Source organism: Armigeres subalbatus, chromosome 1, assembly GCF_024139115.2.
Source record: "Armigeres subalbatus isolate Guangzhou_Male chromosome 1, GZ_Asu_2, whole genome shotgun sequence".
NCBI lineage: Eukaryota > Metazoa > Arthropoda > Insecta > Diptera > Culicidae > Armigeres > Armigeres subalbatus.
The window spans coordinates 231,685,098-231,708,891 of NC_085139.1; the positions used below are offsets into that span (position 1 = coordinate 231,685,098).

Sequence of the window (23,794 nt, forward strand, 5' to 3'; positions counted from 1 at the left end):
CTATTTAATCGGAAAAATCATATGCAAGCACCCACCGGATGGAAGTTCATCCCAAAGAAAACAAAATTTTCTTCCAATTTGTGACTATTTCAGCTTTCATGAATGGTTGGATTAACCAGAAAACGCGAAAATCGTACTCCCTCCGTATGCTGCCAATGCACTTTTTTGGCCAACGACACTTTTTTCGTGGTTCTTGCGACGACCACCAGATGTCGAAATGATCGATGAGCTTTACTCAAATTCGCCTATTGAAAAATACTAGTTGCAATTGAATAATTAATTAATATGTTTTGAGCAAACTGTGAGGTTGCTTTAGAAAACGCCAACGAAACCAATAATCTGAGTTTCCTGTGTACATATGAAATAATTAAATTATATCAAACATTTGGAACATATAATGTTCATGAAATACGTAATGTCATGTTATTTATTGCAGTACATTCATAATTTTTTTAAATTAGATACAGGAAAAAAACATGTTCAACTGACCAAAGGTGACTTTTGTTAACACAGTTCAGAATGTTCAGGAGTTATGGTTCTGAGTCATTGGAAAGGAAAATCATTCAAAGTGAATTTGTTTTTTAAAAAAATACACATACTTCAAGAGAAATTGAAAAAGGTTAAGTTTTGTCAGATTTAAATTAAGAAAGAAAAGAAAAAGAAGGATATTCTGGACAACATAGTAGAAGTAATTCAAAACGATCTCACCAAATGTCTTCCTTGTTGCCTCTAGCCGATGATACTTCTAAAATCCGTAGGTCGCATACTATTCAATTAACTCCACGTAGGATAGTCATTCAATTCAACTTTTTGTTTTGAAGTTCAGCAGCTTCGAAAGTTGTGTTATTTGAAGACTTCAAAGTATTCCTTACAAATACAAAAATATAACAGGGAGAGAGTGTCCTGGTGGTTTTTAGACGCTTTGTTTTTGGCCCCGATCTACTTTTATCACTAATTTTTCTTCATGTTACTATCACTATCACATTAAACTAAAATAGTCCAATAAAGAAAAATAAAACTAGTATAACTAAGATATTTCACTTTGAAAAATTCAAGGACTGTCAGCGCAGTTGAAAAAAATGCTTCCTCTCAGTACAACGCCTGCCTCGATCCCCTCTTATATCACAGGTGACCGTTACAATACAATTAAACTAATCCCATTCAATTGGTAGTGGTTTGTACCAAGAAAGAAAATAATTCAAAGATTTCACATTTACCCCATGTATCAAACACTGCGGGGGAAGTGGATAATGTTCTAACTACGCAATTTTGACGTAAACTACGTCTAAGGGGAAGACTCTGATACAGGGTGTAAAACGGAAATTTCCAAATTCGAGACCGTCACGAAATTAGGATAGATTTCAAACGCTAATAGCTTCTTTATCTTTCAATGGATTTTCGAGATTTTATTATCAATCGAATCGGCAACTCTCCAGCAATTTTTTAAGCCTATTGGAATTATCGATTGTCAACGAAAAAACATTAAAAATTCCAAATCTTCACCAACCCAGTAAAATTTCACAGTTTCGTTACGACCGCCGTCTGCGGTTGGTTTGACCGCGGTCGGAGCAAAATAGTAGTGTTTATGAAAAAGTGCTACAGATGCTGGACATGTTCATGTAAGCAAGAAGTGAATATTAAAATTGATCAATTTTAAACAAACACTCTAACTTTTTGAAGGAAATTGAGTAAAATTTCTGTGGGATAGAAAGAAAGAGCAATGCAATTTTGCTCAGTCACTGAGTAGGTGAAAGTTAGCGTGTATCCTACTATTTAGGCAGCATCCCTTTTAAAAAAACACTTCAAAAGCATTTAATCGCTATTTAATAGGCAATTAACTATGAAATGCATTAATCACTTTAAGTCGAATAACAATCGGAGAGGGGGTTTTTAAATGAAAATTTTAAATTGTCATATCCAACCATTTTCATATATAGTGAGTTACGCCAATTTTGTTCGAAACATAAATGGATTGGTGTGCGATTGAACATGATTTGCGGAAAAACTACACATTACACGCGGCAAAACGTTTACATATACAAACCTCGCTACCTCCCGACCCCATATATCCAACATCCCAATGATTGTAATTTGACTAAGCAATGAGAGTATTACTATGAAAACAGTAAATTTTTCGGAAAACCGTTTTGCAACGTTGGTCATTAATATCTAAAAATATTTGAGTACGTTGGCAACATAGGAAACTCAGCAAGTGAATAAATCGTCTTTATTGCGAAACAATTCGCTGCTTGCAAGAAAAATTATTAAGGAAATACTAAATCGTGGGAAATTCAATTGAGCACGTGAAAGAATAACATCAATAATGAGCAGTTTTATTTTCTTTATAACTTTGCTTACGAAAATCCGATCGGTTCGCAACAACAATCGTCTTACAGATTTAGAAAAATATTCTACGAAGTCTTCGGGTTGATTATATTTAGGGGGAGATCCTCCAGTGCCGGACACATAAGCCATTAAGCAAAAAAAAAACTTTGACTATCCGGATTATATTTCCTTTTATACCATACTAGCAGGACGTACCCTGCGTTGCTCGGGTATTTTCGTTTAACGTTCGAAATGTCATTTTCTACGTTGATTGCGACGACGCCGAACTCTAGATCATTTTTCGAGCGATCGCATTAGGTTTTCTTCAAACTCGCCTTAATATTGTATTTTGACAATTTTCCCAACTTTTCCTTTAAAATTTACTAACCTTATGCATATAGAAACACAGCTGATCCCAATACGAATTGATTAGTGAGGAAATCTCGCAAATCGCTCATCCTCTTCGTGAATTATATTGCCTCAAAGGAAGAATAGATAGAAGAAAGAAACACAAAATATGATTATTGACCATTGATGATTCATACAAACTATATTTGATCATTTGAACACGTTTTTCGACGATGAATTTTGGTGAAAAACTTTACGATTCAGAAAAATGTTTCCCAGTACCGGACACTATTGCATCATGTTCAAATGTGACTAAGTTCCTGTTACACGAGTAGACATAATTCAGAATAGTAAAATTATTCACGTGCTTTAAGTTGTAAATATTAAAAATTGTTAGTGGAACTTATTTGACTCTTCAGCTAATTTTTTTACATCCTAATCCAAATTTCCACCTTTTTCAATGTCCTCTTAAATTTTTGTTTCTGCTAATTTCTGTGGCTTTCTCAGCAAGAAGAAACAATTGAATTGAAGTAAGTGTAGTTTTGTACAAAGTTTATCACATGAAGATCTGATATTCCTTGCCGTTAGAAGCCTGCTCAATAGCTTCCTTTTGTACTTAATAAGATGAAGGAGGGACTTCTACAAGTAGTGTCGTTTTAAGAAGTGTCCGGTATTGGGAGGTGATCTTCCCCTAAATAGTTAGTGATCCGCCTCACGTAACGATCTCTCACATACGGGGCGTTTGCTATAGTAATTTCCATACAAACTTTAAACTGCTCGTACACAGTTATATTATAACCAATTCAGTTGAAAATTTAGGAGGTTAACCAAAACAGCAAATGTTATCGTTCAAGCACAAGGGAGCGCAAAAGTCAAAATTTCAATCACTCTAGGCTCTAACCAGGGGCCCTTCTTAGCCGTGCGGTAAGACGCGCGGCTACAAAGCAAGACCATGCTGAGGGTGGCTGGGTTCGATTCCTGGTGCCGGTCTAGGCAATTTTCGGATTGGAAATTGTCTCGACTTCCCTGGGCATAAAAGTATCATCGTGTTAGCCTCATGATATACGAATGCAAAAATGGTAACTTGGCTTAGAAACCTCGCAGTTAATAACTGTGGAAGTGATTAATGAACACTAAGCTGCGAGGCGGCTCTGTCCCAGTGTGGGGATGTAATGCCAATAAGAAGAAGAAGAAGAATGCTCTATAAACCTTAATCAATCCGTAGATGACGATGATTTTATTCGAATCCGCACTAATACTAATAAAGTTTTGAGCTAAATTCAATATTTTGGGGCTATTCGCCGACTTACCTCATTCATTGCATATTCATTACATTTTCATATTAATTTTTCACTTATCCAAACTAACAATTACTGAGGAATTGCTGGAAAAACGGTGAAAACTGCTTTTTTCCTAGACCGACATTCGCATTTTTATCTAACGCATACTAACTCCGAACGTTCGGAACAAGCACATACACACGCACTTGATTTTCACTTGATATTTCCCCACTGTTTCCTTAATTAATCACTCCTAAAACATATTCACTAACTAAGTTTCATCTTTTTATTCAATCTTGACTACCGATTAATTGACTTCACGTCCAAAAACTGTTGAAAACTGCTTTCCAAAAATCGAAGTGAGAGACAAATTTGACGATCGTATTGTGAATGCAATAAAATGCGGAAGAATCAAATTCACTAGCGCAATAAGTGAAATGGTGAGAACAAAATCTACGCGATGCAACTTCATTCAATCCAAACAATACAACGTATACGCTAGCCACGTCCACGCCAACACGCAAACAAATGTGTGCATACACAAGAAAATAGTCATCTCTTCACCGTTGCCAGATTTATTTTTTGGAAAAAATCATTGCTGTTTGTCAGATTGAGCAAATAAACCAAGAATAAATATTTAAACATGTTATATAAGCTTCTGTTACATTCCAAGTGGTGTATAAAAAAAATTAACCGGTAAAAACCCATATATTTGATACACCGTGAACATGTGTTATGATATAAAATAAACATTTCGTCAAGTCTGGCAACATTATGCATCAGCTGGCATATTTTTAACACCCCATTTCCACCCACCCCAGTTGTAAACAAAATTTATTTATCGCTGCTGCACTTTTCCGTACCAATTGCCTCACTATTACAAACAAGCGATACAGTCATTAATTTTCAAAACATTGTGATGGAGTCTTGAGCCTTAAGCACTTCCACAGTTATTAACTGCGAGGTTTCTAAGCCAAGTTACCATTTCTGCATTCGTATATCATGAGGCTAACACGATGATACTTTTATGCCCAGGGAAGTCGAGACAATTTCCAATCCGAAAATTGTCTAGACCGGCACCGGGAATCGAACCCAGCCACCCTCAGCATGGTCTTGCTTTGTAGCCGCGCATCTTACCGCACCGCAATGGCCAAACTTATGGAACATATTACAGAAACTATGGATCATCATCATGATAAAAAATGCGCAAATTTGAAGTTTTATGAATCAAAATAGTAGTCTGTGCAAGTTGTAAAAAGATGATTTTTTCAGCACGAGTTGTGTGTGTAAATACTACGAGTGCAGAAAAAATTGAGTTTTTGCAATGGCGAAAAATGGACTTTAAATTGATTAGTCTGTACCAAAATTGTACAGTCTAGGTTACTCCACATGATCATTCTTGCAAATAAATTATGTTGCTGCGAAGAACAATCAGATTCCATGTTACCGTACCACATTGCATAGTTCGATAAGCCGTGAAGCGATAGATGTACTTGCCTTTGGAAATTGTTGATGTCATGTCCACCAAACTATTTAATCTATTACGGGGCGCATAGAATACACTATTTGAGCACTTACTCAGCTAATTCAGCAAAATGTAGTCATGTAACTACTGTTCTTATGTTGGTTTTTCATTATAGCACCCAAATGAGTGTTATAATGAATATTATGCAACCCATTTGAGTTGCATAATGTCCATTAAAGCACCCATTTCGTTGGTATGGAAAAGTAGGCCGTTTTATCATTCAAAGCCGAACTGTAAACTAGATATTATGATCAGGAATTGCAAAAAAATATTGTTTTTGCAATTCCTGATCATAATACCTATGGTTTACAGTTCTTCTTTGAATGATAAAACGGCCTACTTTTCCATACCAACGGAATGGGTGCTTTAATGAAAAACCAACATTAGGACAGAAGTTACATGACTACATTTTGCTGAATTTGCTTGGGCGAGTGTTCAAATGGTGTATTCTCAGCGTCTCGTAATAAATTAAATAGTTTGATGGACATGACATCAAAATTTCTACTACTATTTTATGGACCATTTTCCAAAGATTTATGAATAATTTGTCATACGTTCATGGGAAAATAGTAAAAATTGTATTGTTTTTCTTGACCATGTTAATGGAACTGTTTCCCTAAGCTATTTATAAACTTTACCTTAGTTATGAACTATTTTTTTTTTTTGGATTCATGGTAGCGTTTTATGGAACATTCAGATATGGATCGTTTTTCATTTTTTTAAGGATCCGTCTTTATTGTTTTTATGCAAAAGTATGTTTTCCCATTTGCAACATATGTATGTAAGATTGGAGAGTCTAGGTATTTCTAGATCTATGTATTGAATTTGCAAACGTTCAGAACGGATTGAAAGATCAGTAGAATAGCTGAAAGTAAAGACTCATGATTGCATTCAGGTTCAGCTAATACAGCCCAAAGCAGCTGTTTCTTACACTTAAGGTGGAACAAAGATTGGCATCAAACCACTACACAAATCCGTATTTTTTAAATGTTTTTGTGTGTCTACATTCGCTGCATTTTTGTTAAAAAGAAAGCATCGTCGAAGAGAAATCGATCAACGCAGTTACGTCCTTATGATCCTAAGCGATAGATATACAAATTTCAGATGCTTAACCACCTCTAAAGTCGATCGGTCGATCGGATTCGCTATCGAACCTTTGATAGCTCGTGCTGATTGTATTACCGATATATTTTGCTCCTCTATATGACGATATGAAGTATGCTTTAGCATAATAAATTAATTATAAAGTGAAATAAGGGTTTTTACAGAATTATATCCAAAAAGTGCTCACCACGAGAAGAATTGCAAACTGATATAAAACTGATTGGGGGGCATACGCTTCACGATAAACTCCTTTGAAACTGCTTCACTAACCAGCTTCTCCTGTTACTTCTTGAAACTCTATTTGTTGCATAACAGTTAGGACAATACAAATGTTCAAAAACAAGTATGTCTCCCCCCCCCCCCCCCCCCCAAAATTATTATTTAAGAGAGCAACAAAACAAATTCGGGTAATTTTGAGGACTTATTCAATTCTTTAACTAACCCGAGGAGTTTATTTTTTATTTTTTTCATTTTATTTTTTTATTATTATCCACCTTCCCACCAACCCACGACCTTCCGAAGACCAGTAGGGCATAATTTAAATTAAATTTTTGTAACGGCCTTATTTGACTTCCAAAAATTTAATTTAAATTGCGTACATAAGCAATTCATCAAAAATTCCGCGGAAAAAAAATAAAATTTCGTTTCGTTTCGAAAAATTTCGAATTAAATGGACCTTGATTTAGTTCCGTTTTCGTTTCGAATCATAGGGGCCAAACACATATTACGTAAGCACTTATGGGGGGAGGGGGGTCGGTCAATATCTTACGCTCCATGTAAATAAAAAATCATTTGTATGAAAAAAATCTTACATGGGGGAAGGGGGGGTCGAAAAACTCAGAAAAATTGCTTACGTAATAAGTGTACGACCCCATAGACATTTCAAATTTCGTTCCGTTTCGTTTCGCCAGGAAAAATTGTATTATCGCATACCCTTACGACCGTGACTACTTCTGTTCGCGTATTAATTAGTGAATAAACGTAGTTTCTGTGTTAAACTTAGTGTTAGTACTTTTTTTAAGCACCGAACTGTCCCCCTGGTCAAGATTATATATTCATCGAATCGTGAAAAAAGAAATTTTTAAGAAAATCTTAAAAATGAGAAACAAATAAAATTCCTTTCCATTTGCTTTGTTTTGATGTGAATAACATGAGAGTTAAGAGATGAAGTGGAGGAGCAGTAACCCTACATGTAAATTTCATTAAATTTTCTTCAAATTCTTACACGATCTTTTGTTCCGAAGAATGTTTTATTCTATTCTCAAGCCGACCATCGAGCGTGCTACCTTTTTTTTATCTGGATCTACTTTTCGCTGGAACATACTTTCCATTTTCTATCAACCTTGCAATCATATACACCAGATATGGCAACGATTGGAAAAATTCGAAAATTTATCCGATATCATCAGATCCGCCACGACTATGGAATTATTGGAAATTTATTTATTTTCAGGAGTTTTGGATGTACTCAGTGATGGATCTTATCCTTAGAAAAATGTTTTCCAAAATTTGTGCAAGATTTTTACTCTTTTGTGCTGAAGGCAATCACTAGGACAGTTCAAGGTCTAGGAAAAATTGAAAAACATAAACAAAGCCCACAATAAGCGGAAAAAAAAGTTTTCGAAAGCCATCAGACGTTTGACGTTTGTCCAGCTTATACAGCATCTGATAAGAAAATCTCCATAATTAATAGTTTCTATATGAAGGTATTTCATGACTTTCAGTGCGTACTGAAAATTAAATTAAAATCAATAATTTTATAAATCACAGACTTAGTACAAAAATCATGCGTATTTAGTCAGAAGTTGATTTAATATGCTCGAATTGGATTAAATGATGAGAACCGTTAATGTTGATGTTCATAAGATTTCTTCGAATGTCTAATTACTTTAAATAAATCATCTTTGCAAAGATGTATTTCACTTAATGTGATTTAATCTAAAATTCAACCTAATAAAAAAAATCCAATCATCCCATTCGACTTGACGTAAATATTCCACGTTCAACTTGTCATCACGGCACCTAACCCAAAACTCCCATAAACGCAGCATCCTCGGTGAAGGTGCACATGCAACTGACCAAACTCTCCCAAAAGTTTTTCGCTGCACCTTGAGCTTCAGCCGGCAGCATCCGTATTCAAAACAATATATTCCATCAGTGTCGATCCTCTCATCTCAGTCCTTTACGCACCATCTTTCGTTCCATCATCGTCATTATCCCAAAACAATCATCGTCATCGTCATCATCATTGATGATCGCCATGACGATCATCATCACCATCATCATCATCCGTCGCATAAACATCTTCCCAAGAGAATCACTTCGAATAAGAAGCAACATGCTATCAAATTTCGACCATCCGCCTCCTCCCATGTTTGCCCATATCCTTCCTTTGGGCTGCTTATTCCACCTTTCCATCCATCCACACACTCACGAACGGTGCCCACCTCGCCTACAGCCGGAGCCGCCAGTAGGGCCATCAGTGGCAGCACGCCAATAAGAAGATGTACGGATCCGAATTTTGCTTTTGCGTCGTCGTCATCGTCGCAGTCGTACGACTCAGCGCGGCAGCGCGCGCGACTCCGAACCGAAGAAGCATCTGCAACGTCCACCCCCCTCGGCAGCCCGCACTCCTGATCCAAATCGGCCGGGTGGTTTTTCTGTTTCGCTCGCACCCGTTCCCCATGGCGGAGAGACACATGATGTTTCCGAACAGCGCAACATAAAAGCTGACGACGAGGTCTGTGTACAAGAGGATGGCTGATCGCTGTGTGAGTGGGTGATGGACGGGGAGGGGGCCAGCTGAGATAGTTTGTGAGCCATGCGACGGCTCTGGCGGCACGCGTCCCTATCGGTTCGGGTCGTCTGACTTACAGTTCGGCTTAAGCCGAAGTTGAGCGGGGCCGAGCGTAGGGAGAGAGTATTGTGGATTTATGGTGAGAGAGTATGCTTCGAATGTATGTTGTGCCGGAATAGGGTGGAGGAGGATGGCGGGCAGTGATCCTGCTGCACATGTGCGGAAGGACCTGTGCGAATGAGAGAAATGAAGGAGCACAGGCGAGAGAGTGTGTTGGTGGAGGTCCCTTCGGAGCAGGTACCTTCGGCTGTGCGTACGTACAAAATGCAAGGGCTTAGGACGAAAAGGTAGCATTTCGGGAACAGCTTTCGTTACGGAAACATCTGGGAATCCAGTGATAATAACAAGTTGCGTTTGAGTGCAAGTGTTTGGAAATTGTGGGAAGAGAGTTGAAAATTGATCGGAGGACTTTTTGTGGACAAAAGTGTTAAGTGAATTCTAACAGATGGCAGCCGTAATGAGAAGCATGGCCTTAGGGCAAAACATTCATAACATTCTGCCAAACAACTGCATTCTGGTGCAGCAGCATAAGCCAATCAATCACCATGGGAAGCGGCCAATTGCGCCAGCTCCAATGATGGTGACAAACCTGCCTCAAGGAGTTGGACTGAAGTGCAAAACAGGAGTGACTGCTGCGAAGAAATATGCTTACTGTGGATTGCCGTACGCGCCGACTCCCCAACAAGCGGCTTCCGTACAGCGGAGGAATGCACGCGAGCGCAACCGTGTGAAGCAAGTGAACAATGGATTTGCAAACCTGCGCCAGCATATTCCACCGACTGTGGTTTCGGCGTTGTCCAATGGTGGTCGCGGAGCCAGCAAGAAGCTCAGTAAGGTTGACACGCTTCGCATGGCGGTGGAGTACATCCGTAGTCTGCAGAAGATGCTGGACGAGAATAGTGAAAACAATCAGAGTTGTCTGAGTCAGATATCTTCCTCGAGTTCTTATTACGGAACTATGTCTGAGTCATCAACTGCCTCCTCGCCGACTCCATCGCAAATTTCTGAAAACTCGTACTCGCAGATGGGAGCTACCACTTTCAAGAACGAGCCTTATGATATCTACATTGACCCATCCACCTCGCCGGCACCTTCGTACACCTCGGAAATTCCTATTCAGCAGCACCATCAAACGATGATTCCGGGCATGACCAGTCTCAGCCCCAGCGGCAATAACAACTACATCCATGTCATGGGAAACCATCAGCAAGTGTACAAATCGGAAATGTACCACGAGGAATACGACGAAGGAATGAGCCCCCAGAATCCAGAGGACGAAGAACTTCTGGATGCTATCACCTGGTGGCAACAGCAACAGTGATCTGTTAATCGATTTATCACTATGAGGTTAGTATCTTCCCGGTCGGGATCCACAGCTCGTCAAACTGTTGTCATTCAAAAAATCTAATAAAACCCCTATCTTCTTCTCACTTACAGAACAAACCAAAAAGATTGCGTCTTCGTACCGAACTGACGTACTCCCGAGAGCTCCGGCTGGACTGGGTCAACACGCACGTCATGGAATCCTTTCCGTCTGCCGACAATTGCGCACGGTGGAGTCAACCTGAAACGTTGTCACCGCAGCGAAGCATTCCCCGGAGTGGCGCACTGACCGTCGCCGGGCACTCACCTCACCCCCCCCTGAGAACAAACAGACTGTACTAATTGCAAGAACAACTCGAAATTCTCGACACTGCCAGTAAGTGCCGCTGTTTGGTGGTGAACAAACTGCCAATCTAGTCAAAGCGGTTTCTACTCCTACTCTGTTTAGCGAATAGTATGTAATTAACCGAGCGGGCCGGGCCGGATGATTGATGTCCAGTCCGCGCCCCGCGAGGATCTTCTTGTTAACGTTGTTATTAATTTCTGCGGGAAACGCACTCAACTAAGTTAAGAAGGCGACAACGGCCACCAGTGACTGCTAGTTTTTACGATCCCAACTCTAGATGTTAAGATTTGCAACCAACTTGTAGCAATCTAAGTACAAGGCTATGTTAAGAACGATTGAATGGAAAAGAATACAAAAGCAATTTAAAACAAAAATCAATATTCAACCTTGACTTTTCTTAGTTACCAAATTACCGGAGAAAACCCCGTCCCAGGTGTGGATTGTACGGTGCGCAATTTGAATTTTATTGAACCTGTGTGGATTTATGCTCCCAGCTGAGGCAAGCAAGGATGGATGATTCTCGGGAAATTGCAAATAGGGTCTCCGGTGTACAAGTGGTTCTTCCTCTCTGTTTTGCGCTGTGTCCTCTTGGTGTCCTCTTCCAGTTCATTTGTTCTTGTTTTCTTCTTCGTGTATCATGCGGTGAAAGAGAAATCTTTGTTGATCCCAAATCGAAGGAAAAAAAAACTTTGCTTCTTATGAATTGAATGGGAAAGAACGAAGCTACCCGGGAGTAAACGAGAATGGAAGAATTTTCTTTTTCTATTTTTCGTTGGGACATAAAAATGATCGTATTCTTTTCTGAGAATGGTGTCACTTTTCATTGAATAAAATAAAAAGAATAATTTCAAAATAAGAGAAATACGACGATTTTCGGTTTCCAAATTGAAGTATATTGAAACGCAATAATATCATTCTTATTTTTTTCATAATAGACTAAACATTGTTTTTCGTTGAATTTAATTCAATTTATTGAGTTGGAGTTGGTAAATATTTAGTTCTTTAAATTAATTAGCAAATAACCGGGTACATGCCCATTATTCTTACAGTTAACATGAATCGGACAGGATTGTAAGGTCGGCATAAGTTGCTACATGATACCGCCGAATCCTCTACATCTCCACAAGTGTCACTGGTAGGATACATTTGAATTCCCCTTCTTAAGCAATAAGTAAAATACCAATCAGAGTTGCCGGTCTGGAACCCACTGGTAAATACTCTTGCTCATCGATTGACCTTAGCTTGGCTTTGACTTAGCTTTAACTTGGCTCCAACTTGGCTTTAGCTTGGCTCTAGCTTGCCTTTAGCTTCGCTTGAGCATAGCTCTGAATTGGCTTCAACTTGGCTCTAGCTTGGCTCAAGACTGGCTTTAGCTTGACCTTAGCTTGGCTTTAGCTTGGCTTTAGCTTGGCTTTAGCTTGGCTTGAGCTTGGCTTTAGCTTGACTTTATCTTGAATTTAGCTTGGCTTTGGCTTGGCTTTAGCTTGGCTTTAGCTTGGCTTTAGTTTGGCTTTAGCTTGGCTTTAGCTGGGCCGTAGCTTGGCCTTAACTTGGCTTTAGCTTTGCTTTAACTTGGCTTTAGCTTGACTTGAACTTGCGGTAAGCTTGGCCTCAGCTTGGCCTTAGCTTGGCTTCAGTTTGACTTTATCTTGGATTCAGCTTGGCCTTAGCTTGGCTTTAGCTTGGCCTTAGCTTGAATTTAGCTTGGCTTTAGCTTGGCTTTAGCTTGGCCTTAGCATGTCATTAGCTTGGCTTTAGATTGGCCTTAGCTTGGCCTTAGTTTGACCTTAGCGTGGCTTTAGCCAGCTTTAAACAGCTTTAAACAGCTTTAGCTAGCTTTAGCTTAGCTTTAAACGAAAACAGCTTTAGCAAACTAGCTTAGCTTTAAGCAAACTTTAACAGCTTTAGCAAACTAGCTTTAAACTTAGCTTTACAGCTTAACAAACAGGCAGCTTTAAGCTTAACTTTAAGCAGCTTTAAGCAAAACTTTAGCTTAACCTGAGCAAGCTTTTAAGCAACACTAGCAAGCTTTAAGCAAGCTGAGCAACTTTAACAGCTTTAAGCTTTAGCTTAAACAGGCTGAAAGCAAGCTTTAGCTTAGCTTTAGCTTAACTTTAGCTAGCACAGCTTAGCTTTTAGCTAGCTTTAGCTTAGCTTTAAGCTTAACAGCTTTAGCTTTAACTTAGCTTTAAGCTTAGCTTTAAACAGCTTTAAGCTTTAGCTTAGCTTTAGCTTAGCTTTAGCTTAGCTTTAGCTTAGCTTTAGCTTAGCTTTAGCTTAGCTTTAGCTTAGCTTTAGCTTAGCTTTAGCTCAGCTTTAGCTTAGCTTTAGCTTAGCTTTAGCTCAGCTTTAGCTTAGCTTTAGCCTAGCTTTAGCTTAGCTTTAGCTTAGCTTTAGCTTAGCTTTAGCTTAGCTTTAGCTTAGCTTTAGCTTAGCTTTAGCTTAGCTTTAGCTTAGCTTTAGCTTAGCTTTAGCTTAGCTTTAGCTTAGCTTTAGCTTAGCTTTAGCTTAGCTTTAGCTTAGCTTTAGCTTGAGCTTAGCTTAGATGCGTCCAATTTGAATGTTTTTATTTCCGCCTTTTTCATACAACAAAGTTGTATCGAAAGGCTATATAATCACTCCAAAAAGAATTTTCCATAGGAAGTCCGGAGACCCATAGTATAATATACCAATCGATGCAGCTCGACGAAAGAGGGGATGTCTGTATGTGTGTGTATGTGTACACATTTTTTAGACACATTTTTTTGGGAATGTCTAAGTTACTCGCAACAGATTCCATTCGACGGAGAATCTTGTCCCATTGTTTGGTTTTGGAAGTGGGATCATAGCCAAAACGACGAAAGTGCTTGATTTTAAGAAATCGAATCTTAGATGCCTTTCGCCATACTGATTTTAGAAAGTTAGTTCCTAGTTAGAGGTGTGCGCCGGTCCACAAATCGTCGGCGGCGGCGTTTATCATAATTTTGGCCGGCGTCAGCGGCGTTTTCGGCGTCACGCCGAAAGTCATTTTAGCCGGTGACGGCGGCGGCGTGGCAATTTTTTTATTACCCTTTTTTTCAAAAGTTGTTTGCCTTTCTCGTATACAAAGTATACCTAAAGGTTATATTATCGCTCCAAAAACGAACTTGTTATAGGAGGCCAGCAGACCCATAGTGTTACATACCGATCGACTCAGCTCGACGAATTGGAGTGATGTCTGTGTGTGTGTATGTGTGTATGTGTGTGCGCAAACTAATCTCACTCATTTTTCAGGCACTTATCCTTAACCGATAAAATGAAAATTGGCCGAATCGGACTATGGGATTCGAAGTTATGGCCAAAATACATTTTCTTTCAAGAAAAATTTCCACTCATTTTTTAGGCACTTACTCTCATCTTGTCTCATTGTTTCCTATTGAAAATTGGCCAGATCGGACTATGGGTTTCGAAGCTATGGCCAAAATTCATTTCTTTACCTAACAAACACGTACAAAATTCTCACTCATTTTTCACGCACTTATCCTTAACCGAATTGCTCGCAACATGTTGCATTCGACGCAAAATCCTGTCCCATTATTTCGTATTGAAAATTGGCATTTTCTTTCAAGAAAAATTTCCACTCATTTTTCAGGCACTTACTCTTAGCCGATTTGCCCACAACAAGTTTCATTCGACGCAGAATCTCGTCCCATCTTGCTCAAAAATTATGGCCAAAATACTATTTTTACACGAGAAAGGCTCCATCACCGTTAGGTGGATTAATCTGTTTTTTTTTGTATATTTTCAAGACAATAACCGGAATTATTCACAGGAACTATTTTGAAATTTCGAAAATTCTTTGGAATCTCTTTGGAATTCGCAAGGAAAATTATTCGTGAGAAATTCTTCAGAATTTTTGCAAGAAATCGATCCAAATTTCTATAGGAAAATTTTCAGAATATCCACGGAAAGTTTTTCGGAATTTCTGTTGGATATTTTTCAAAATATACATAGAAAATACTGCGGAATATGCGCGGAAAACTTGCTCGATTACATGAAAAACGGTGTGATCAAAAATTTAATTTGGTCAAAGCGAAAATCGGTCGGAAAAGCCATTTTTCTAACAGGTTGTGCGGTCTAAATGAAAATCAGTCAGTGCCTGTTTTGTCGTGTTTCTGCTCAGTATTGTCGTTGCCGTCAGTTGCCGTTGTTCTGTATATGAGTCGTGTTCCGGATTTGAGTCAAAACGGTATATGTTGCGAAACATTTGCAAGATCCGGGTTACTTTGTTCTGCTTTGGACGGTTTGTAAGAAAATTAATGAATATTTTTAATAATTTTTCATCATATAATATTATTGTCAATCGCTCTATATTGTCGAAAAGAGCTTCCATTATTCACTTTACCCACTAACACATTTTTCCTATTCGAAACATCCATAAAGGTAGTATGGATTCCCTGCATCTTCACTAGTAGATGTTGATCCGTGATTGGAAGGACTTGGCTAGGTATACAACTTCTACTGTATAGGAACCCGACCAGTAGATAGTAACAGATTTATATCAGACCTTGTTATTCTGTTACAGCAGTTTTTTATAACAGCGGTTGTTATAAAACATGTACCATTAGTAGTTAAAATAACAAAAATTGTAACAAAATCTCTTCTAGTTTTAACAAAATTATTACTAAATATGTTATTAATTGAACAAAAATATAACTCGTTGTGTTACATAAAAAGTGGTGAAAATAGCTTGTACTATAGCAAATTATGTTCCTGAAAAGATTATGATTATCCATAATGTAGGCAATTAAGTTTGTCCAGCTGGTTCAACTTTGGATGTAGATTCAAGTTATACTGTAGGTGGTACCTCACTTTTTTTTCCAATTCCTATCTACCAAAAATGTAGGCAATTTTTTTTTCGGTAGAAATAAATATAACACATTATGTTATAATCATGTTATGACGATCATAAAATTTTATTTCCTCCATCTTTGGCAGAGAATTTATAACAAAATTATTGCAAGTTTTGATATTTGTAACACATATTGATATAATTGTGATAAAATTTTGTTATGACTAACTAGTCGGGAAATGGTACTAATCCCATATACCAATTTGTGGCAATATACAGTAGATTGTAGAGAGTAGTTGCTTAGTTGGGCAATGTATAGCTATGCTATGTTAAATGACCTATTTGGCCAAACGACTTTTTTGATCGTATGACCATTTCGGCTAAATGACATTTTCGGCCAGATGGGTTTTGGTCTAATGGTTTATTCGACCAAACACCTTTCGGCCAAATCTAGACTGAATTTTGAATAGGTCGTATGTAACAAATTTGGATATTTCGAGCTTATTACGTTAAAAGATAGAGAATATACAGTTCCTTTCGTGAAAATAAAATTGTGCCGATATTTTAATATTTTAATAAAATATTATTTCGAAACGTTTCGACGTAACTGATGAACCCTCCTATAGAACGAAAATCGATCATTCGACCTATTGTCAAAAAAAGCCTTTTCGACAAAAAATGCCGAAATTAAAAATTCCGTGTATACGACCTTTTGTCAAAAAAGGTCGCATGTACCGAAAATGTCAAATGCAAATAAACATCACATACGACCCTTCGTTGACAGGCTGGGAATTTTGTTTTTTAAATTATTTTGATGTTTTTTTCAATTAAAAGTATTAATATAATCATGGTATTCGGTTAAGTATCCAGTACGCCACGGATTGGTCGAAGATTGTGACGACGGAACGCTTCCTGAAGCAGTGCCGAACTATAGAAGACATCAGTTTTTGTTGACAGAGTTTCCTCTAAACATACCGGAGAACAGAGAATACACCGCGGAGATTATGTGCGAGACCTTCACCGCGTACCGGGGTCTGTATATCGCAGTGCAGGCAGTTCTGGCGCTGACAGGGCAGCTAGTTGGGTGTCTCGTCCGACAGAGGAAAGAACGCTGACGGGAATTGTGGCGACAGTGTGACGCACGTGATTCCTGTGGCCGAGGGCTACGTCATGGGATAGTCCACCTGGGACATTTCAAATGCTGGTCGGAACATCACTTCTTCTGTTCAGAGCTTCCTTTATGAGCATGAGGTTGGAATATCCCTGGAACAGAGCATCGAGACGGCCAAGCTGACCAAGGAATGGTTTGGATTCATCTGTCTGAACATCGCAAAGCAGCCTTTCGGGGTCGACGTCGGGTACGAACGATTCCTTGGACCAGAAATATTCTTCCATCCAGGGTTGTCCAACCCGGACTACACGACACCACTGTCGGAGATTGTCGACACGATTCATCAGAACTGCCCGATCGATATGCGGCGGCCTTGTATAATAACATTGTTTTGAGCGGTGAGTCGACTATGTTCAGGGATTTCGGTCGAAAGGCTTCAGCTTAACATCAAACGTAGAGTAGATGCTCGGTTAAGAATTACTGAGAACTTGACCGAGGGATGAATCAAGCCTAAATCAATTGAGTTGAGATGATTTCCCATCATATGCAATAATGCGTGGTTTGACAAAAGTAAGTTGGCCTCAAAGGTGCGATTTTACCAGGTATGTCATATGAAAGTCGCCTATGGAATGTACGATCCGGGCATTTGTCGTCACAATCCCGTATTTGGCACCATGACATAGTTTTGTCCCCAAAGGTCTGTCGACGTTCCTTCTGCTGCTACTATTTGTCTAAATCTGTCTCATTTTCTGGGCATAAGGTGACATCTCAACACTATGTATTAAAAATGATTTTATAACCTATTATTGAAATTATATAAGAGCATTACAGGTGAGAAAACATTTGCTTATTTTTAAAGAAAAAGGAAGTATCTTCGACAATGCCGGTAACACGCTTATCGGTCTGAAGTTTTAGGGTTGTGTGAGATTGGGAAGTTTCAGAATTGGTGTTATAAATGACTTTTTCCTCCAGTTTGATGGCCCAGTAAACCACATATCGAATAACAAACAGCAAATAAAGTCGCATTTGCGTCCATTAAAAATCTAAATCGCACTGCATATCAAACTTTATCAGTTAATTGTTGACAAATGTTGTATTGAATGTATCATATACGATAATACGGGAAGGTATTCGTTTCAATGATCGAGTTGAAAATATGACAGAGAGCAGGTAAGTAAACTTCTGTAAACTTGTATCGGCTTATTGAATTATGAATTTATTTTATGAATTATGAAATGCCATATACGAATATGAAATGCCAATATAAAATCATGCGTCGTACTATAGTCGGTTTGGAATTAGTTGACGAGACAATCTGCTAGGCCCTCCGTTGAACAGTAGGTCTAATACCCGGTGCCGGTGATAACGGGGTGGATACTGTCGCATGTTGTAAATTCTGTAAACGATGATGAGAATTTATGTTAGTACATAAGGAAATTGTTCAGTTTAAGTTCACAATTTTTAGCTAATAGGTTTTTATTTTCATTTTCATAACTCGTACACTAAACATGCTTGGTTTAGAAAACCAACCCAGAATTGAGTTGCACATGCGGATCACGAAGAAAATCAAACTTCCTATGTTTTCGACTGAGAATGACTGAAACTTACCTCAGCATTTTCCTACCATAATATGCAGTTTCCGAATTTCACGCATGCAGCTCGATTGCTATAGCAATCGATATATGATTTCGTTGCTGTTGGGTGTCTGGGGTGCACTCGCACGTGCTAAGTTTCTGGGTATTTACATTTCTATAAAGAATTTCGTATAGAGAACGCACATGCCGCGGTACTTGATTCAATGGATTCGATAGGTCGTATGTCCTGTCGTAAAAGCAATGACATCTGTCAACAGGTCCGAAGTGCTTTGACGAATGTACATGACAAATGAAAAACCGACGGAACAGTCCAGTCGAAAGTAACATGGTGCTTTGCATAAGGTCGCATCGTTTAGGTCGAATGAATAGCACACACTTTCAAAACGACGCGAATATTTTTTTTGTGGAGAAAATGTGTTTCTAGTGAAAAAATCACGATTCTTTCACAATGATTCATAGAAATGATTAAAATTAAAATTTTAGGTGTTGAAATTGTACAAAATCGGTACATATTGATAAAATAACATTTAATTTTATCTTTGAAAACCTCGTTCTCCATTTTCTCTGATTGTTCAAAATTGCACATCCGACCTATTCAAAAATCAATCTAGAAATAGCTCTTTCCATCGTTTCGTCGAAAGTAATTCGACGAAAACCAATTTGTTCGAATGCCTCTTGGCCGAATAACATGGTAAGCCGAATTCTATTGGGAATTGAACTGAGCGTTTGTCCAAAATGGTTTGACCAAAAATATAATTTGGTAGAAAGCGACATACAGCCGAACTCGTAATTTGGCCAACAAAGTTGTTTGCCCTAGTATGCTGAAACTGTCGTTTGGCAGAAATGATTGTTTGGCCGAAAATGTGGTCTTGCCAAATAAATCATTTAGCTGAAAAGGCCGTTCGGTAGAAATGGGTGTTCTGCGGGAAGAGCCATTTGGCACGAAAATGACCTTTCTGCAAAACACTCCGACACTTTTGGCCGGATGTCCATTTCGGTGAAATGATTCTTCCTGACAAACGACCGTTTCGGCCAGTTCTAGACACATTTGAAAAGGGCGTAACAGCCATTCGGCCAACGGATTTTTCCAGCCAAACAGTTCGGCCGAACGACATTTTCGACCGTATGTAGCTTTCATCAAAATGACATTTACACAACTGGTACCAAATAGTTTCTCGTGAAAAATTCCTGCTTTTGAGACATCTCACCTTAGATGCCTTTCGGTATGCAAATTTCTGGTGGTTAACTCATGCTGGATGCCTATGGATGCCGGCAGCGGCAGGTAGGAAACCAGCCACTGCATGTGATTCATTTATTGACATATCATTAGGGTGAACGACAGGATCTACACAAGATTAACGATGCATCCAATAAAAAGCGCTATACCTTTCCAGGAAGCATGTCTTAACCCAGGTGTGCTGAATTATTTCGATTCAAAATAAACGTGATTTTGTTGCGATAAAGTTTGTTTAAAAATCTACTAAGAACCGTCGCTGTTGCTGCATTCCATTCCAATCCAACAGTTACGTCAATTTCAATGATCTTGATTGTGCAAATTTCTTCGGTTATGTAAACTTTAAATGTGACGTCTATTCTATGGAGATGCGATTGCCAAGATAAGAAGTGACTGAAGCTTCTCCAAGTAGGAAGAAAGAATCTTGCAAATATTTGGGATTGATAACGATGGCACTGTTGCCGGTCATTCAGAATGATACTCAATTGGTATGCAAAATTACGGCTAACGCTTATGGCTTCATGAATGGTATTATATGTATACTTATTGACAAGGAAACGTCATCAAGATAGCCGAATAAAATGTCAAAGTATGTACAGTACAATGTACATGCATTTCCAATGAAAAATAAAAAAAACTACTGATAAGAAATACACAGGATTTTGTTTTTACACGATTTTTTTTCGCTCGTATTTTTGATCGTGTGACTTCAATTTACCACCAAACTCTTCGCAACATGTTTCAAAAAATCCAAAATAAATCGAAGAAAAATCATATGATAATTAATATGCGTTAAACATTTAGGATGAGTGGAAAATTGAGATAATGTAAATCGCGTAAAAATAAAATCCAGTGTAATGTCGCCTTGTAAGTACGCATTCAGACACAGACAAACAGACGAATCAACTGGAGCATTGGCTTCTTACTCAGCCGTTCAATTCGGAAATCCCGATGCTTCATGTATGTTAGCTTTTTTTTAAACTGTTGCTATGGTGAATGATAACTCCGCGCTTTAGTCCGGATATTGTACAAATTTATGACGAAGTCCCACCGCGCACTAGCACAGTTGGTTCGCGTGTCTCGTCGTCTTCATCGTCTTCTTACGGTTCAGGCAGCGAGACAAAATAAACGCGAACGAAGGATGTAGGTTTTAAGAAATATTTGATCGGAAAAGAGGCGAACGGCAAACCATAAGGAATCTTGTGAGAACACGTGTTTCCACTCAATGAGCGCGGGCTGTTTCGCTTTCTTTCCATACGCTTGCTGGCTGTCTGAAGCGACTTACCAGCAGCGGCATTATAAGCGCGTGTCTTAAGAACGCTCTCAAGTGTGAACTATTGAGAAATGGATCCTGTCCCACTTTCGGTTGGAAGGATATTCCGTTTGAATTGCTGCTTCTTTCACATGACGCACTTACTATCGGGCAGCCAAGCAAGTATCGCATAACATTGTGGAAATTCGCTTTCGTGTACTAAAATTTTCTAGCATTGGGATGGCTTTTTATAGATTCTATTTTGTTCCAAACGGCGTTTAGTTTTTAGTCGTTTATTCATTGTCCTTACGGCTGGGCCACAGATTTCCTACGTATGTTGTCTATCATCCTTCGGGTGCGTTATACCGTGGATCAGAAAATTCATAGCTGAAGTCATCTGGAATTTAAAAAGTGCAGGCATGCATCCCTCATCATACCACAAGCTCACCAAAACCCAGCGGGAGGTTGTGGTGGTGATTCGAATTGTCCCATTCGCTGATTGCGGATTGATTGTCCTCCGCCCGTTTGCCCGTCCTGCCATGCCTATGCTCAATCATCATTTTCCTATGAAATGTGTGTCAAAACAAAACCCAGCCAGCCCATGTGAGGTCCTGTTGTGGATATATCGCCTTCGGGAGATCTCTCTATTTGTGGCAAACCGAATGAATGCAGAATTGTACGTTGGGATGCGATCGAACCCAACGACAAAGGTGAAAATTGAACAACAGCATAAACAAACCCAAAATTGGCCCACCGGCGTACAATGGGTGGCATTGTTTCGGGCAGGGCTCTGCACGTGAAGGAAATATCGATTGTGGGCTGTTGTCGAAGGTCTTTTCAATTTTTATTGTCAAATCCAATCGACAAACGATGAAAAAGATTAACTTTCCTAGATTTTATTTTCGCAAGGCTTGTGCATGTTATTCTTATTTGGTTCGGGCTTGAAATTACATTGTCAGCAGCGTATTGGAAATATACTTGGAAGCAACTCTAAATGTTGATACCGTTGTTAATATAAGTTACTAGTCTGCGAATTTCTATCGAAAAGTCTGCGAAATTCGGCTGTGGGCACTCTTATTTCATTGACAAATCAATCAATATCGCTGTAGTTGTCCTTCAACTTATTTTTGATGACGTTTTATACAGTTTTATTAATTATTTAGACTTAATTGATAGAAATAATGAGTTTATTTTTTTTATGAATTTTTGGCATGTCCAGTATTTTATCACAAACTTTTTTAGAACTAAGCGTTTACCGATTTGCATGCAACATGTTGCATTCGACGGGGAATCCTGTCCTATTGTTTTCTATCGAAAATTGATCAGATCGGGGACAGTGGCCAAAATATTATTTGTTCTATAGTGAACAAGAAAGGCACCATTCACGCTAGAGTGATTAATCATGGATTTTTGAACTTGATGTATATAAATGAATGCTATAAACGGAAATCAATAAACAAAAAATGAAATTCATTTACCTAAAGTGCAGTTTTAGACCTTTCGTATGTCTTCTTCTTCTTCTTACTGGCATTACATCCCCACACTGGGACAGAGCCGCCTCGCAGCTTAGTGTTCATTAAGCACTTCCACAGTTATTAACTGCGAGGTTTCTAAGTTTCTAAGTTTCTAAGCACGATGATACTTTTATGCCCAGGGAAGTCGAGACAATTTCCAATCCGAACATTGCCTAGACCGGCACCGGGAATCGAACCCAACCACCCGACCCTCAGCATGGTCTTGCCTTGTTGCCGCACGTCTTACCGCACGGCTAAGGAGGGCCCACCCACACCTTTCTTATGTGATTGTTTTTAATATCTGACGGGCTTGGTGGGTACCACTTCTGCCTCACACGCAGAATGTCGTAGGTTCAATCCCAGGCCCGTTACATTCCTCCTACTTTGTATCTTTCCATATATTTCTCATTTTCTAGCAATCGCTAGAACTGGAAATGGGCCTTCATACCGTTTCCATCTTCCCTTGCTGCACACATGTTCCTCATTGGTTTGTGCAACTCGTATTGTAACGTTTTACGTTTATTTATGAAAAATACATATTTTTCCAAAATAATCGATCAGCTGAAAGCAGCGTTGAAGCGTGAGGGATATATCTCTTGTTGGAACTAATAAAACCCTTGCGAATTGCTTTATTTTTGGAGTTATTCGCAAAATTGGCCAAAATAGGATCATGGCCACAACCGGTACAGTTACCCTACTTATGTGTCAAAAGTCCTTGTTTTTCATCATAGCGGCTCAATTTTTATAGTGTAAAAGACCCAATGGCTTACTTACCTTGAAAGTGCATCCGAAAGGTCATTGTTTCAATTTTATCCAGAGCGTGCCATAATTGTTTCAAATTGCATTTTTGTTACCTGTGCCACTAAATTCCTAACTCAAATCCTTCTGACTCCCCCCGGCGTCGAGGGTGCTCCACCAGTTCCCGTGAAGGAAACTTCCGCACTGATGGTGCCCTGACTACCGGCAGCAATCGCAGGGGACGCTTTCGCGCATTGCGCCTACTTCGTCTTCGGGTGGATGACGTCCGCACTACTGGCGGTGCCCTACATACCTTAAATGCTTTCTGTTCATCCACACCGACAGATTTGGGATGAAACGGTGGGTCCACCTCCCTTTCTCCGTACTGTCCCATTCTTGTTGCCATCTCGCCATATCGATCGGATTCTCACC

General features: G+C 39.0%; 1 protein-coding gene and 1 pseudogene across 1 annotated transcript; both read left to right on the forward strand.

Annotated features, from left to right (window-relative positions):
• The first annotated feature begins 9,734 nt into the window (after positions 1-9,734).
• On the forward strand, positions 9,735-11,486 carry LOC134211696 (achaete-scute complex protein T3-like). The gene is made up of 2 exons (XM_062688837.1): positions 9,735-10,786; positions 10,877-11,486. Exon 1 carries the CDS (start codon positions 9,885-9,887, stop codon positions 10,758-10,760), a length of 876 nt encoding a protein of 291 aa, XP_062544821.1. The 5' UTR covers positions 9,735-9,884; the 3' UTR covers positions 10,761-10,786; positions 10,877-11,486.
• Positions 11,487-16,769: 5,283 nt separating this feature from the next.
• LOC134207084 (actin-related protein 3-like) lies at positions 16,770-17,712 on the forward strand (annotated as a pseudogene).
• Positions 17,713-23,794: the final 6,082 nt, after the last annotated feature.

Excerpts from the sequence above, each read along its gene's own strand:
- LOC134211696 (XM_062688837.1), top strand. The coding sequence starts at position 9,885 with ATGGCAGCCGTAATGAGAAGCATGGCCTTAGGGCAAAACATTCATAAC.